General features: G+C 42.8%; 1 protein-coding gene across 17 annotated transcripts in view; it reads right to left on the reverse strand.

The window, feature by feature from the left end:
- CDC42BPA (CDC42 binding protein kinase alpha) overlaps window positions 1–18,036 on the reverse strand; it is a 321,704-nt gene that overhangs the window by 22,284 nt on the left and 281,384 nt on the right. For all 17 annotated transcript variants that reach the window (XM_019821471.3, XM_011290821.4, XM_019821472.3 and 14 more), the window contains 5 exons: window positions 7,835–7,940; window positions 4,919–5,055; window positions 3,733–3,872; window positions 2,405–2,486; window positions 222–438 (listed from right to left, as the gene is read on the reverse strand). In XM_019821471.3, coding sequence (XP_019677030.2) covers window positions 222–438; window positions 2,405–2,486; window positions 3,733–3,872; window positions 4,919–5,055; window positions 7,835–7,940 — 682 coding nt within the window. The remainder of the gene's footprint in view (window positions 1–221; window positions 439–2,404; window positions 2,487–3,732; window positions 3,873–4,918; window positions 5,056–7,834; window positions 7,941–18,036) is intronic.

An 18,036-nucleotide genomic window follows, 5' to 3' on the forward strand; every position in this document is an offset into this window, starting at 1 on the left:
AGGTTCATCTTTAGCACTCTTTCTTCCAGAAGAAAACGCACTCGGAAAGCACTTCTCCTCGTGTACTTTCTCGTGTACTCACTCAGCAGACATTCACTGCGTGTGTGGGGCACGGCGCCTGCCATGCTGGACGCGGGGGATCCCTGGATGCAAGCCAGCCCTGCTCCCAGGGTAGGCTGGTCAACAGCTATGCTAACACGGTCCACGGCGCCAGTCCATACCTATGATCGCAGCCGCCTGGGTGGTTTTAATGAGCGGCAGAGTGCTGTCATAAGCCTCCTTGGGGACGTAGACTGAGCGGTCTCGGAACTTGTTTTTCTTCAAAATCTTGTGCAGCTCGCTGAGCACGCCCACCCACCTGTTCCTCTCGCTCTCGCTCTCCGCGAGCATCAGGACCGAACACCTGCTGTCTGACGCCGAGAGCTGGGAGGCTGTGACCTAGGACAGTTTAATCAGCCTGTGTTAGAAAACAGACACGCTTCAAGCAGGTTCGTGCCGATGCTACTTTGTTTAGGTCTGGCCAACAAGGTGAACACTCACCAAATGATCCCTTCCAGAGTTCAGCTTTTCCTAATCAGAAGAATAACTAGTCTTAGCATTAAGATTCATGACAAAGCAAAGGTAGCAGATACCTTTCTCTCTCTCTCTCTCTCTCTCTATCATTTACTTAGTTACAGCAGGTACCATTTTAAACGTTAATAACTATTTTTATTTTCTTTACTATGACGTGCTGAGTGCCACCACTAAGAAATGCATCACCCATATTCCTAGATCAACAGCACCTGACATTTACCGGGTTAAGCATGAGCACTGCTCAAAGCCCTGCATGAGCACTGAGGCAGGTACCCTACTGGATCCTGAGCGTACATCTGAGGGAACTGTGATGCAGGGATGTACCGTCCCCACGGACGCCCCGCCAGACCGGGTCCCGCGTCCACGCTCACGCACACTATCCACCCTACTGGTTCTCAACTTCTTTTTAAAAGTCAGAAATAAACTTAACGTTCTTTGCCACTTCATAACACACAGAATCTTAGGGAAGATCAGATCACTTGTGTTCGTATTTAAATGAAGATTTAGCATTGTACAAATAGCACTTACAATCAGAGCAGATTTGAATTTCACATACATGTGATTTAAGCAGCAGTGACAGTCAACTCCAACTGTGTGAACCAGCTACAGGCAACTGGGCCTCCCTAGGCTCCCCTGGTGACCGTCCTTAGATACCATATTCATAGACAAACACTGAGTAGTGGGCATAACGTTAGGGCAATAGTCTTTTTTTTTTTTTTTTTTTTAATGTTTATTTACTTATTTTGAGAGGGAGCATGAGCTGGGGAGAAGCAGAGAGAGAGAGAGAGAGAGAGAGAGAGAGAGAGAGAGAGAGAGAGAGAATCCCAAGCAGGCTCCACACTGTTAAGTGCAGAGCCCGACGTGGAGCTCGATCTCACCATCAGATCATGACCTGAGCTGAAACCAAGAGCTGGGCGCTTAACTAACTGAGCCACCCAGGCGCCCCTAAACCTCTATTGTCTTAATCCGCCAATTCAAGATGGCCCTGTGGGAGGGCAGACAGCCTCCAGAGATGGTTCCCAACAATTCTTCCTATGGAATTGCATTCTTCTCATCAAGCTGTGCCGTCTATTGTCCCTCCCCTTAAATCCAGGCTGGCCTCATGACGTACTCTGACCAACAAAACGCACAAGAGTTATTATGCCTGTCTTAGGCCTGGTCCTCAAAAGTTCTGGAAGCTTCTTTTGTCCTCTTGGGAGACCAGCCATGTAGAGCTCAGCCAGTGACCGAATGAGAGACCGACCGCATGGAGAAAGTTCTCAGAGATCACCTAGCAAACAGCCAGCAGCAAGGCCCCAGGTATGGGGGCAAGGTCGTTTTGGATATTCCAGCCCCAGATGAGCTCATGTGAGTAATCTGAGCCGACACCACTCAAACCGTATAAGCTGACGGAGAGAATGGTAAAAAATAAATCATTACTGGCTTAAGCCACTAAGTTTTGGAGTAGTTAATTACAAAGCAATAGAAATAAAACATTAGTTTTTTAAATGAGATTTTAAAAGAAACGTCTGTTTTTCAAAAACTTGAGAAACCTCACACTTGTTCGATTTTCCATGTTGCGTATTTATTTGAAAATTGAATTGTGGCTCAAAAATATCGCCCAAGGTGAAACCTATTTTAGAAGCCAAATATTCAGGCTTTCCTCAGGTCTTTTACTAATGAAATATTTACTTAGCACTAATTGTCTATACATTCAAGCACTGGGTGATATGAAACACATTAAGGAATTGGGTCCTATTCCTGGTTAGGCTTATGATCTATACGGAGGGACGAGATATATATTCACTGAGAACAGGTAATTCAGTGATCAAATTACAGCACGCATACTTACTCTAAATATACAGGGTATATCTTTCCGACTTGCATGAATTACATCAGAGGCCAAGACTGAACTCACAGAAAATTCCTCATCCCTGAAGGAAAAGTAAAACATTAAAAGTCAGCATATGTGGGTATGTGTGTGGTGCTCGGTAGGTATATCCATAGAACACACACGAAGCAATCCTCAAAAGCTACTCGCACAAAATGTCCAAATTGAATTTTTAAAACCATTTGGCTTTTCCGTCATTGTAATGGATACTGCCCGAAGTAACTTGTCAGGAGTAACTTAACAGGGGTAATTATACAAGAGCTAGGAACGGCTGCTGGCTACAGTTGCCAGGCCAGAACGTGTACATGGGGAAGGAGGACTTGAACCCGGGAAGGTCTCCAGAGACTCCAGAACACTGGACCCTCTTGCCTCCCGCAATACATCTCAAGTGCCCACAACACAGCTTATCTGACATCTCACTGTTCTGTCGACGCCTGAGACAGAATTCCTCCACGATTATCTATTCCTCGTGATTTCCTTAACTGGGTTCCTGGTATCATCCTCCTCTCGGTCTTAAAGACTTGGCGCCCTAGTCTTGTCTTTGACTCTTCTCCTTATCCTTCCTGCACCTAGTCCCTTGGCAGTCTCTGTGGGACTTTCCTGGCCACCTCTTCATATTCCTTATCTGGGGGAAGACAGCGTGGCTGAGGTGCTCGTATGAAACGCCAGTGTGCGCCAGAGCCGGAAGCCGTTCTGAACACTGGAGAAGGAGCTGGGCGGAGGCCCCCGTGGGAGTCATCAGCGTGGAGGTGCCTTGGGGGTACTAAGTCGCTCGAGGGGAGCCTGGGAGCTAGAAGAAGAGGCAAAGGAGAGCGCTCCACGGGGCAGGGGAAAACCGTGAAGAAGAGACCGGAAACATTCAAGAGGTATACTCATTCAAATGTTTACCAGCTCATTACACAGTCTGAGAGCCTGTCTGATTTTGACATTTCTACTCCCTTTCCTCACGTTGGAATCATGCTCCACGCCTTCAGGCGGTGACTGAAACACTACGTGTTAGCCCTTCGTTACCCAAGCCATCTTTACGCCGGGCTTTTGGATTCAAACATTCGGTTCTTTTCCGTGATGCCCTATCCCCAGCTCACTCAACACACATACATCAACCCGTCCTATAACTATACTTTGCTTCCTATTTCTAATTACATTACTCTAGCAGTATCAGTAAATTAGAATATTAACATGAAATTAGAATTAGATAAAAATATGGCAATATAATTAGATGAACAGTCAGATACTTTCTTATTCTTCCATTGCAAAAGATACAAATATCTTCACTTTCAAAAGCTCACCTCATGTCAATCACCTGACTGACCACAACACTGGGCTGGGACGCTTTTCCTTCAGCAACATCGTACAGGAAGAGCTTAAAGTCACAAACCACAGCCAATGCTCTTTGCCATCCTTTCTTCACTCCTGCTGGCTTAGGGATCTTAGACAGACAGACAAAAACATTTCAAACTAAAACGTCAATCATAGCCCTTTAATTACCTACATAACTGCAGGATGAAAGCCTAGAGATAACGTCTGTGTGTTCAAAGTCTGCCACTCTGGTTGGTGAAGTGCAGATGAACACATATACCATTAATAACTCGAGAAAAACATAAGAAAGCATTCCTCAAATACTGAATGACTTTTGATTCTGAAAAAATTTTTAATGGTACCATTTTAACTTTCACTTGTAATTCATTAAAATAACATTCATGTTGGGGGGGGGCGCCTCGCTGGCTCAGTCGGTAGAGCATGTGACTCTTGATCTCAGGGTTGTGAGTTCCAACCCCACACTGGGTGTAGAGGTTACTTAAAAACACAATCTTAAAAAAAATTCATGCATTTCTTTTTTATTTTTATTTTTTTAATTTTTTTTAACGTTTATTTATTTTTGAGACAGAGAGAGACAGAGCATGAACGGGGGAGGGTCAGAGAGAGAGGGAGACACAGAATCAGAAGCAGGCTCCAGGCTCTGAGCTGTCAGCACAGAGCCCGACGCGGGGCTCGAACTCACAGACCGCAAGATCGTGACCTGAGCCGAAGTCGGACGCTTAACCAACTGAGCCACCCAGGCGCCCCTTCATGCATTTCTAAAGAGCATAAAAGTCAAATTTGGGTGTAAGATCAAATGCAGCTGACACTTAAAAATATTGTTCATGATTATGAGTAAGAATACATCCTGCTAATAGCTCACCCTTCATAACGTACACTATTATCTCCAGCAAGACCAAGTGTTGAAGGCTCCTTTATGGAGATTTCGTTACAACTCAGGAGCAGTACAGAAAATTCTAAGACATTCTGGAATTTATTTCCAAGCGAAGGTCAGGTTTTTGTTTTCAAATCACACTGGATGAAATAAAATTATTACATGAATTTTGTTTGCCCAATTTTCTGTCAAGGGGTAGGTCTGTCAGGCAACTGGACTTAGTTTTCCAGTCATTAATCAACTTCAAGAGATTAACCTAAATCCAACCTGATCATACTTACCCTGACATGACCTTCATATGCTGTTCCTATTCCCTTCTGTGGATCTATCCCCAGAGGACCTTTTGTCTGCTCAGGAGGGACCGGACACACAGTTGGAGCTTTGTTTACACAAGTTATATGACACGAGAATCCACACACTTTCGAAAGAGGGGGAAAAAAACCCACAATATTCAATAGAAATTCACTTTTTACAAGAAGAAAATACACTGAGCACTCATCACATGCAAGTTGCCACATTAGGTCAGTGCTTATCTGTGGCTTCAAGTAACTGCTCTGCCTTTTGAGGAGCGGATTCACTTGCTTACCAATAAGAATTTCAATGAGAAATAATAAATACTTGTACGTATTACTGTTCTGTGTTAATCAAGAGAAACAAACACACAGAAAAAAACATCTAAGCTTGTGAATACAACAGTTGATTTAAACTTCTAATTCCAAAAAGTAGTTTCTAGAGTGCTCTCTTACTCTTTATCTCACTCCAACTTGCTATCTGCCTTGAAATTTCTCTTGCAAGGGCCACTGATGGACATGAAATTACGTGGCATCTCTAAAATACCTGCAAGCTTTACCAGTCCCTCTTTTTGAAAATGAAATTGTTCAATGATTTTAAAAGGCACCAATTAAGTGTAAGATTCAGGAGTTGGTAATATCATCATAGCTACGTAAACCAGGGCTAAGATCATAATAATGGTTAACTTTATTGGGTGCATTTAATTTTTCTGTAACAATCTACGAGTGACTTGCCCTGGGTCACAGGACTTGTGAGTGGCACTGCTGGAATTCAAACCCAGACAGTCGGGCTCAGGGCCGGCCAACCGCAACTACCAACACCGCCATGACACCTCTATCTGATACTCCCGTGATAAACCTGAGACGCGAAGAAATAAGGTAAACAAAAAATGAATGCATAATTTTCACTGAGACTTGGTTGGGTGAGGATTAAAAGGTAAAATATTTAAAAGAAACAAGCTCGTTGGAGGGGTCTACAAACTAAGAATATATATTTCGACAACTCCTACCGTGAGGGTGGGTTCTGGAGAATATTCGGGAAAGAGTAAGAACGGAGACGGAGAGACAGCATCATGGGAGTACACGCACACGGGAAAACAGATTATACCGCTGATGGGCATTATGAACCCCCTAAGAAGCAGATGAACTAGCAGACTGTCAACAACACCACATTTCCATAAGACGTCTCCTTCACTTGTAAGTGGAGCGTCTAACAATTGGTTAGACTAACGGGCAAAAATCTCACCTCCCAACAGCAGCGGAAACAATAAAATAACTGTCCTTTATAGGAACTAACTTCAATCAACCAGGAAGAAATGAAAATGACAGGACTCTTCGGAGGCTGTCACCACATTTACGAAAGCCTGGGCAGGGTCTAACTTAACGTGTCCCCACAGTGCACAGGGCAGAGTTCTAGGGGTCTGCGGGGAAGACAGGCACAGTTTCCTGACCTGAGACTCTAGAAGGGAGTCTGGGCAGGTCTCAAAACTCCCTTCTATGTTATTGCAAATGACTGGTGCCTAAGAAATGGTAAGGCACCTAAAGCCAGGTAGCTGTCTGGGATTCTCTCCGACAGACTTTGAAAGGACATTTTGAAATGTTGGCTAAATCCAAAATGAGACAGGGCTTAACAACTGCACAGATTCTCTCCTTTGGCATCCATCACACCTTCCTGGTCAAGGACATGGGCTATTCCTTTCTCAGACGGCTTTGCTATCTTTGCCTTTGACCTCCCCTGAACTCTGTTTCCTAAGGTTCTGTCCTCATACCTGTTCCCTTTTCAAACTGTGCTTTTTTTCCTGGAAAACCCCATTTCCATTCATCACTTTGTGCTAACTCTCAAATCTACTTTTTAACCCAGACCATTTTCTTTGGCTCTACACCGATGCATCTCAAAGACCAGCTGAGATGATACGGTCTGGATCTTCTGAGCTACCCACACATAGAATGTGCTGCCTTAAGATGCTCTGAATTCCCCACTATCCAAAGTGACCAGATACAGACCAGGTCCAAGCACATTCTACAAGGGGAACACCTGCATCTCATGTGGACTGATGACCTTCCCCGCAAAGTCCCTTCCAGCCCTAAGGGCTAAGACATGGAAACTAACACTAGAATTAAAATTAGCAACTATTTTCTTATCTTTTTCATAAGATACACCAGTAAATGAGATAGAAGGCACCGTTAAAGTGAGAAATCTCATTTGGTTAAAGAAGGTATTTTCCTGCACTATTCCCAAACAAATATAATGTGTCCCAATACATTTAAATCATTTTCATCTTAGAAGTCTTGGGGAAAATAAAGTGGTGTCCAGACAAATACACTTTGTTTTCGGTTTCAATGACCCCTGATCGTTCATTTCTCAGAATGTGAGCTCCCCGAGGGCAGGCTCTGTTTTTTCTCCTGCCCACGACTACATCCCCAGTGCCTAGAAGTGTGCAACAGGTATCCCATGAACATGTGATGGATGGATCAATGAATCAATGAGTGGTGGGGAAGACTGCTGCTACAAATACTGGGAAAAAGTATCTTTTGAGCCAAAGTGGCACACATTTAGTATTTCTGAAAAGATACCGAACTACGTACTTTTTAAGAATGAGTTCTCTTGTCAGGGAAATTAAACAAGGTCACAATTAAATGAACAGATTCAAGGAAACTGTCACGTCTTCTCTCACGCTCCAGGACCTCAAATTCATCCAAATAATGAAACAAAGATGAATGAGACACATTTAAATAGATCTCCCCTGGAAGAGGTTCCTAGGGGCTGTCTATCTAGTTTCTCCAAGGTGCTCAGTTTATTACCTGTATTCCTGTTATATTCATATACCTTTTAAGGGGAATAAAGTTATTCGATTACAATTTAGGGAGTCAATGTTAGGACTCTAAAGTCAATCGGTTTGTTCTTACCTTCACAGGAACAGCCCTGTCTTATCAGACCCACCATCAGAGAGGTGCACTGGTGACATCTGGTAGGCGTCGTAAAAGATTTGACAAAAAACTGATGAGTCTTGCGCTGCAAAACAAATTGATAAAAAAAAAATATATATATATATACACCAATTATTAAGAACACCAATTACTTAAAGGATTTCCATAATGTGACTCCCTGGGCCCCACACGAGCTCCTAGAAAATATTCTAAATATAAGTGGGATGAATCATTTTCATTTCCCATATCTTTCTGTAATTTACGCTTTTCAAATATTTTTATTAGGCAATACTGAGCTAAGTGATGCTAAAAATAATATAAGAAGTTAATCGTTCTTGAATGACATTTGAAAACCTAAAAACTGTGGCTTTTTTTTTTCTTTTTGCTCACAAAGTTTGGGTCAGGATTTTTACACATTCTTCAAATTATCCTTCAGCAAAGAGTTAAGTGAAATGTCACATATTTATACCTTTACAAAAACAGAAATTTCATATGCTTTTATACCTTCTTTGGAAGAACAAAGAGTAACTGAAAATTCTCGTCCCTGCTACAAAACAAGTATTTTACTTTCTGGGACCAAGAACCAACAATATGCTTAACCAATCTGTTTCCTCCTATGGAAGCAGGTGGTATTACCTACCCTTCAGTAGACAAATACACACACACACACACACACACACACACACTATTCTAGAGAGAGAAAGATGGCAGCCGGAAACTTCTTATGGCAAATCCAGTAAAGTTCTCGAAGTCTTATCTGTTCTGTCTGGTGGTAGGTCAACACAGACTTCAGTGATCTGGAACGTGCCTCTCCTCTTCAAATTACCTCTCCAGAGTAATTAATAAACTATTTAACACCTTGTGTCTTGCTCTTCTCATTCTATAAAATAGGTTCAATAAAAGTATCTACTTCATAGCGTGAACACGTGAACATAAAGCCTTTCAAACAGGGCTGGAGTAGAGTAAGCATTTAGAATATATTTATTTTTGAAAACAAATTTGACTCTTTTTTATATTTGTGACTGGTTTGAACTAGTAAGAACTTTATTCTATGTTCCAATAATATGCAAATGCCAATGCAATCCTGTTTATAAAGTAGTCTTTATGAAACTAACTTATTAAAAAACTAAAAGGACCATTCAAAGCTTTAAAATTTAAGCTAAAAATAAATTCTCTTCTCAGTATGTGATTTATACACCACAAAGGCTTCAAAGCAGCACTGGGTTCTGACGCGATTCCAAGTAGAACACAGACTACCTCTGTATTAACTCTAAAATTGATCCTGTGTGGACTGAGCCCCCACCAACAGACATTGTGCCAATAATTCATATACCTCATCTCATTTAATGGAGATAATACCCCCGTAAAGACGGATAATATTTCCTTGAGACTCAGAGAAAATAATCAGTTGCTCATGGATATACAGTTAATGGCAGAGTTAAAATTCAAGCTGACGTGTCTGATTCTGTCATCTCGCAAGGTCTGATCATTCCAAAACATGTAGAATATGCTCCTTAAAAAACCCCAAACCACGTGACACATAGTTAGGTCAAGACCAGGGGCCTCAATGCCTGTGATAAAAATACAAGCACCTAATTTGTGAATATCATATAAAACCTTGCTCAATGTTTCTCCTGTATACCATTTTTTACTCTTAAGTTTTTGCTTTGTATTTTATTTTATTATTTTAATTTTAGAGAGAGCATGTGCAAACAGGGGAGAGGCAGAGGAGGGGGCGCGGGGAGGGGGAGAGGGAGAGGGAGAGAGATAGAATATCCCAAGCAGGCTCCACACTCAGCACGGAGCATGACATGGGGCTCGATCCCATGACCCTGGAATCATGACCTGAGCTGAAACCAAGAGTCAGATGCTCAACCGACTGAGCCACTCAGGCATCCCTTTAATTTTTTATTCTTTGGGGAACTATCCAGAATAAATTTTTTAGTATCTTCAAGTGTTTAAAATACGTTAAAATACAAAAGATGCCAAGTTGGTTTCCTGATTTGCTCTGGAGGCTTTTATCACGAGAGAAAAACTGATAAGCAGCTTAAGGTGGGGAACCTCATTCTTTCTTCTTCTAAGGGATAACAGACAGCTCGGAAATATCAGCAATAGTACTGTGGCCATGACAAATGTCATAGTAATTCTTCACAATACTCAAGAAACTGCTAACAAAACACACTGTAATTTTTTCAGAGATCCACTCAGGATGCCAGTATTTTAACTGCGTATGCGAGGAACGAGAAACAGTGCTTTAGCAGAGCACTATTTAACTGACCAGCGACCCAACTGGTAGGTGCTGATTAAATTGGGAAGGGATGGGAGTTACTACAAAGAGTAAGGGGCCCATGTTTCACTGATCTCAACTAAAGACAGTATAAAGCAGAACATAATCAAAGATCACGATTCTGAGGGCACTGACTCTCGGCATCACACAGCAGGCTTCCGGCTTTGGTTTTGGCGGGGGTGAGAGGACCAGTCGCAGAAAGATACATGAATCCACCCCTAGGATCCAGCCTGCTTGGCTTCTGACCTTTCTAAGCTCTCTTTTCCTGCGTCCTGGTCAGTATTTGATTTCTAGTACTTCCCCAAAGGGTAGTTCGAGGAGGAAGGAAAGATGAAAAACTGTCTAGGAAAAGGGGCATTAAATCTAAAGCATGGGCCCAAATTAGAATTTTAGACTATGTGACAGTTTGGAGTAAAGGGAGAATGAACTATAAACTTGACTTTGAAAGAGGTGGACAGAAAGAAGGGCTCTTTTCTACTCCAGTTTTGTCCCTGTTGTAGACTTCAAGCTCCTCACTGGAGAAGGTAAAATGTCTTTAGCAGAAGCTGTGAGGACACAGTTGAACCATTTACGGACCCCGGTAAAAGCTTAAAACCTCCCTGTTGCTATGAGAATTTTACCGCTGATAACAACAAGTCTTCACCTCTTACAAACCTTCCTTTTAAAACCAATTTTCAAAAAAGGCTCTTCCTTCCCCTTTAAACACTTTTACTTTGATATAATTATGGACATTTCTTCTTTTAAGAAACAGTAAATTTTACTTTGCGGGGAGGAACGTTAAGTGCACAAACCTTGCTAATATTTAGTCCGTGAAATATTATCAGAGAGCTTGGGGGAGGCCTCACTCTGGTTTTATTTTGCCTCCTTGTTTTTTCCCTTCATCCCGGCTGTTCTACTCCCCTCCTTCCCCATGGGATCTGGCACCCGGCGTAACTGGGTTTACACAGGCCCTTGGGTATGTACATATCCCGAGAAATTAGGTACTTTGTGCTGCGAGTGTAGATTTCACAGGGGCTCTGGTGAGCGCACCAGCCACACTTGATCCATCTCTCTGCTACCACCCGTAGCAACCAGCGTCTCTACCGCGTTGCCGACCGGCTCCGTATAAGGCTCTCCTGAATCCGTGAGGTTGCCGGCTGCTGTGCTGTACGTCCACTCCACAATGCCACGCCGCCCTCCAGAATGGGTGTATCATTTATACTCAAAAAAAAAAAATTTTTTTTTTAAATGTTTATATCTTTGAGAGAGGAAAGACAGGGCGTGAGTGGTGGAGGGGCAGACAGAGAGGGAGACGCAGAACCCGAAGCAGCTGTGCCGACAGCTCAGAGTCCGACGCGGGACTTGAACCCGCCCACCGTGAGGTCACGACCTGAGCCGAAGTCAGTCGCTTCACCCACTGAGCCCCCCGGGCGCCCCGGATCGTTTACACTTCTACTAGCGGTGTGCGAAGCCGTCTGTTTCTTCTTGTCCTTGACGTTACCTTACGTAATTTTTGGCAATCTGGTGAGTATAAAGTGATAATAATTTTTAAAGGATTAATTTTTAATTTCTCCAGTTACTAATGAGATTGGACATTTCTTCACATGCTTGTTGACCATTTAGGAGTTCCTTTTCTGAGAATTACTTATTCAGATCGTTTGCCAGTTTTTCAACAGTTTTCTAATCTTTTCCATAGAGAGTTGCAGGGGTTTCATACATGTTCTAGAGGTTGATCCCGTATTGGTGTTGCACATTGCAAATATCCTTTGCTAGATAGTCACCACCGAATAGCCCCTATTAACCAAGCTTTCACTGTACAAACATCTTTACTTTTGACGTGATAGAGTCCAGCAATATTTCCGTCTTACGTTTGCGATTTGAGATCTTATTTTCATCGCCCAATTTCTCCACACGTTCTCCTATGCATGTTTTTAATTGTTTAAATCAAACTAATACACGTACACAGTTTAAAAAGGAAAACAGTAGTATCACAATGCTTAGTCAAGCAGAAGCATCCCTTTTGCCCCAGGTCGTCCCTCCTAGAAGTGATTTCTTTTAACCTCTTCCAGCTGTTTGCCCCCTTCTGTAATGTGTCTCCGTATTTCTGGCAAAAACAAAACCAAACCAAAACCCAAGCAAGAGCATACTGCGGTTTCTTGCTTTGAGATATTCTGCAGACTTCCTGCTATGGAAGAGAAGGATTTGGCACTATTACACCTGCTGCTCTTTGTGTTTGGGGTCGCATTTTACATTTAATGTGTAAGTTATTGTGACCTTGGAATCATCAATGAGTTGAGAAGCATACTATAGTTGGAGCTTTCCTGTGTAATCTTTTTATTTCTCTGAAATGAAGGACGTCCTCCATCTTTTAAAGTTAATTTTCTAAGTCTCACTCATGAATCATCCCCAGATTCTCCAAAGGGACTGTAAAATGCCCTAGAATCGATTTACCCACGTGAAGAAGGAAGCCTTCCAGACCCTTCTACCCCGTGTTCACCGACCTGAAGCGTCGTTCCTGGAGCCTGTTGCTTTCCGGCTCCGCTTTCGGCCACAGGCTTCAGTCTCTCAACCAACCCGTGTGGGATTCTCTCTCCTGTGGACCCTAAGCCTTCTCCGTCTTCGTCTCCTCCCTCGTTTTGCTGGAATTCATTTCTTAGTGGTTTACTTAGAAAGCAGGGCCTGGGCGATACGCTTTTAGAAAATCCTGATTTTCTGAAAATGCTCGTTTCCCTCTTAAAATTGATAAAACACTTGATGAGGAATCAAACATTCTCGCTTGAAATCATTTTACCTGACAACCGTTCTCTGCATTTTTCTGTTAACAAGTACGGTGCCAGTTCAGTTCCTGATCATTTGAACGTGATCTGTTTGATCTCTGGGTGGTTTACAAAAGTTCTCCATATTCTTGGTGTCCTGAAACATCACACAGTGATGTGCCCGGGAGGAGGTATCTGTCACCCACCGTGCTGGGAACTGGCAGGACTCTGCACACAGGAATCTTGCCCTTCGGTTACAGAAAGTGTATTATTTAGTACAATTTCCTTTTCTTTTTTTCTGCTATTTTACCGGAATTTTTTTGTTTTTTGGATATTGATTTCTCAAATTTTATTTTCTATCCATCCTTTTGCAATAAGTTTTAAGAGATTTTCTCAAATTTATGTCCCAACTCATCTGAAACATTTTTTAAATGCTTGTCTTATCTTTAACTTTCAAAGGACTCTTCCTGTTTTTCTAGTTATTCATTTTGTTCCTTCTGCGTGGCACTGCCTCTTTATCCTTCAACGAAAATAGGAAATTTTTTGTTTCTTTGGATCTTTTTCTTTTGCTAGTGGATTTCCTAAAATATCTGCTGATCCTTGGGAATTTGTTCATATTTAAATGTAAATCAGTAAAAAAGCTTAGTGGAAAGTTTTTTGGTTTATTTTTGGGCAGTATGTGTGTGTATGTGCCATTGATAAGAACCCAGCTGTCTCTTTGGGATTCTCAACTGCCATTATCTGGAAGTCTTTTCTGGGCCATTCAATTTCTTCAGAGAATCCACTGAAATCCTCCAAGGAGGGGACGGAAGGAGGAAGCGATAAACCCATCGCCAACATTCTGGGAGCTAAGCAGGGGAAATGGGTTTTGGAGTCTTACCTTCAGTTTGCAGACTTTTGCAAAATCTCACTACTTCTAGTTCAATACCTCCCCTCTCTCACCAACCACTGAGCCTGGCGTCCCTCAGTCTGTGGTCTCTGGCTTGCTTATTCCACAAAATGAACATACTGCTGAGTTGGGGGGGTAAGCTGTTGAGTTTTGAAAGATGCTCTAACGGTGCTTTCTGTGGATTCTGAACCAATTCCCCAATTCATTCTAGACTCCTCTTTTCACTCCTGTCCCTAAAGGTACCTGGTGCCTTATCATTCTGGTTGATCTGAAGCTTGTCCTCTCTGTATCCTTCCGGAAGGGCTTGTGGGAACAATATTTCTTGAGTTCTTGCATGTTCTGTGGTTTTTATTTTTCACGGGTGCTTTATTATCCTTAAAAAAACCTAAAATCCTCAAAAATCTCTGATATTCCAAACTCATCAAGTTGTTACATTAACTACATGCAGTTGTTTATCAATTATACCTCAATAAAGCTGTCAAACACAAAGTCACAAAGGCGGAAAAACCCTTGACTCACACTTTCCTCGGGAATCTTAAATGTTACCCGATTGTTTTCTGGTGTAGGGCTGCTATTGAAAAGTCTGATGAAAATTTCATTTTTTTACCTCCTTGAGTGACTTACTACTTTTTGCCTGTGTGTCCAGTACTCTTCTTTTCCTTCAAAGACCAATAGTTTGCTGGAATGTGTTTTGTTTTGTCTGGGTTATTTTCTCGGTTATGGTGTGTGCCTCTGTCATAGGAGTTTCAAGTCTGCTTTATTTTATTTTTTGTTTCAAGTCTTTATTTCAATTCTAGTTAGATGACATATAGGGTACTCAAGTCTGCTTTATTTTGGAAAATCTTCTTGAATATAGATTTTCATATTTTCTGTTGCTTTCAGAGTCTCTTTCAGAGACTCCTATTATATAAACATTGGCCCCTCTTTGCCTTTCTTTTCTGTCCATCACTTTTCTCAAATCCTTTTTACCTTTCCCTCACTTTTTGATCAAAAAAATCTCCTTTCCATCTTCTGTTTCTCATAAGTGATCTGTTGAGTTTATTTACTCCCAAATTCCTTACAGGTCAGGCTGCGTCTGGATTTCTGTCATGTCTCCTCAAATCTTGCATTCTCCAGCACTCATTTCTAAGTTTCTAGATTGCGATTTCCAATTTTTATTTCACAGCTTCTACTGTTCCCTCAATTTCTTCTGAAACACTGATTGCAGTTTTCACTGGTTTTGCGGACGGCCCTTTCTGGCACACTTCCATTTTTTGTGAAGATACAATGCCCGCTCTTCCCGTTTTGTGCGTGTGAGATTTGATTGTGACCATTTTCAGTTCCTCACTTTCAAGCGAAATGACTTTTCCTGGATGTCTATGAGGGTGGGGTGGGCCAGGGTAATTCTTCTAGCTCCATGCCTTTGACTCTCTTTTCTATCATTTTCATAAAATGATTTTTAAAAATGACCTTGTGCTTTCTGAGCTCTTCCTCCCCACTCTCCTTCATTGTCTGGACCTTCTCTTTCCTTTCCTGTCTGGCTCAGTTTTGAACCAATCCCCGCCAGCCCTCCTTAGTTTGGGGCTGCCATCTGGAAGGACATTCTGACCAGCTGGTTCCGAGACCTCACAATCGTAGCAGTGGACCACCTTCCCACCATCTCGACTCCCTTGCCCTTGGCTGCAGGAAGGAGCGGAGGCTGGAAACTCACTTATGTGTCTTCTGTCCTTGAGATGCCCAGCACCGCGTGCTCGTGCTTGTGGTTTTCTGGCTCTGGGATTATCATGAATCCCTCTGCTTCACCTGTTTTTTCTAGCACGATGTTTAATAACATGGGGAGTCTTCAGATGACTTTTTTTTTCCCCCCTATCGGTTTGAGTTTTGGAGTTCACGGGAAAATCTTCTCATCTACTGTTCAGGTCCCATCTGTTTTTTTTTTTTTTAAGTTTTCATATCTATTCAGTTCATCCGTTTCTATGGAGAGATTTAAAAACCATGCTGCCGTGGTGACCAAGTTCCCAGAATCCTCCATTCACTGGATCCTAAAGACTCACTGACACGTATTTTTCATCAAATTTTTTTTACATTGCATTTAAAACGGTGGAACTGAATCACACTGGCACCTGTAATGCGTCATAGTATCCTACTGATAACAAAGGCACGTACACCACAAATGCTAAGAGACCACTTATTATTACTTTAAACTGCTTTGCCCCAACTTCTAGTAAGTTTGACCACCTTTTTATTTTCATTAAAAAAAAAAATTCTTTTATTTATTTGAGAGAGACCGAGACAGCGTGAGTGAGGCAGGGGGCAGAGAGGGAGGGAGAGAGAGAATCCCAAGCAGGCTCCAGAGCCTGATGCGGGGCTCAAACTCACGAAACCGTGACATGGTGACCCGAGCCCATTCCAAAAGTGAGAGGCTTAACTGAATGAGCCACCCAGGCCCCCTGACCATCTTTTCAGTGTCAGTCATTTTGGTTTTTCATCTGCTTATTCCTGGCTTTTGGCCAGTTACCTCAGGCACACTTCATTCTGTGGTTTGCAAGAGCTCTTGGTTCTGTGGGTACCGACCCTCCGTCCTCTGCCCTGCGTTTGCCCCACTATGCTGTCGGTATGATCAGCGTGGATCAAAATCTCCCATCTGTCTCTACCCTGCTTCTCCGAGTTCTCAGTTCTTGCTTCAGGTAGCGTGGGGCTTAACTGTCAGGCCCATACACATTCACGACCACGATCTTCTTTGTCTATTATTCCCTTTGTTGGTATACACTGCCCCCTCTCATGCCCCTTGATGTTTTACACCTTGAACTCCACATCATGGTGTGTATCTGTGACGTCTACGTTCCTTTGCTTTACCCCCTTCCGCACGCCTTTGCGTTCAGCCACGCGGCTTCTCACTGGTTCTCGCGATGCTCTCACTCTGGAGAGCCAGCCGCCACGTAGGAAGGCTGCGGCCGTCATCTGGCCAGGCCACGAGCATGAGCTGTCCGTCACCGGAGGGAGCCGTCCTGGACACGCAGCTGAACTTGCACACACCTGCAGCCTTGGCTGACAGCTGGCCACCCTCCACGGCAGACCCTTAGTGACAACTTCTCAGGGGAGCCCTTCTCAAATTCAGACCCACAAAACTGGGAGCGTCATAAAAACATCTTTTTTTTAAGCCATTAGGATTTGAGACAATTCACTGCACGGTTATCGGTACCAGGCCACCATGTTTTCTTCTCTTTTCTCTTTCCTGCCGTCATTCACTGAATAGCATTCCTTCTGCAGGTATGAAAATTACACATTTTATGTGCTCGTCTTCTGTTTATTTCTTCCAGCCTGCTGAGATCCACACTCGGGCTCACTTTCCTCATCAAGTTGCCAATACTTAAACGTTTACACGATACTACTCTGTCAGGTACTGTTCTAAGGTATTTACAAATATTAAGCTTCTTTAAAACTCCAAAGAATCCAGTGAAATGGGTCCTATGGTTGTACTCGTTTTCTGATGAGGAAATGAAGCAGGGAAAGGTACGTAACTCGCTTGAGTCCGTCCACCCAGAGAGTCTGTGACGGAGCGGAGCGTGCAATTCGGGAGACCCTGCTGGGAACCTGCCACGGTAACGACCACGCTATGCTGTCTCCGCGGCACTTCCCAAGGAGAGACAAATGCCTAACCATGTTCACCTCATCTGACCCTTACACTCACCTCCACTGTGTTTGTCTCGAACTTAATTCTGGACTGCTCTGAATCTGCATTTCCTTTCCCTTCCACTTTGTAGAGCGAGGGTCCTTATGTTTGTAGATCACAGGAAAGTTCTCTGAGATACCAGTCACCCTATTTCCCAAATCTCTCACAGCGGCCATGTGGCTTTATCCATCTTTTTTGATGGAGTACTTCCTCTAAGAATACTTACTTTTCTGTCTTCCGGTTTTACTGAGAGATGACTGACATAAAACATGTCAGTTTAAGGTGTCTACCACAATGGCTTGGTGGACGTATGTAGTGCAAAATGATCACCGTAAGTTAACATCCATCACATCACCTCATATAGTTGCAATTGTTTTTTTCTTGTGAGGAGAACGTTTAAGATCTACTTTCTTAGCAGGTTTCAAATATACAATACAGTGTTCTTAACTAGAGTCACTATGCTTTCCATCCATCCCCAGAACTTACTTACCTTATAACTGGAAGTCTGTACCTTTTAGCCTCCTTCAGCCATTTCCCTTATTTCCCAGCCCCACCTCCGGCAACCAATATGTTCTCCATTTCTGTGGAGTTCAGATTTTTAAGATTCTATACATAAGT

Source organism: Felis catus, chromosome F1, assembly GCF_018350175.1.
Source record: "Felis catus isolate Fca126 chromosome F1, F.catus_Fca126_mat1.0, whole genome shotgun sequence".
Taxonomy (NCBI): domain Eukaryota; kingdom Metazoa; phylum Chordata; class Mammalia; order Carnivora; family Felidae; genus Felis; species Felis catus.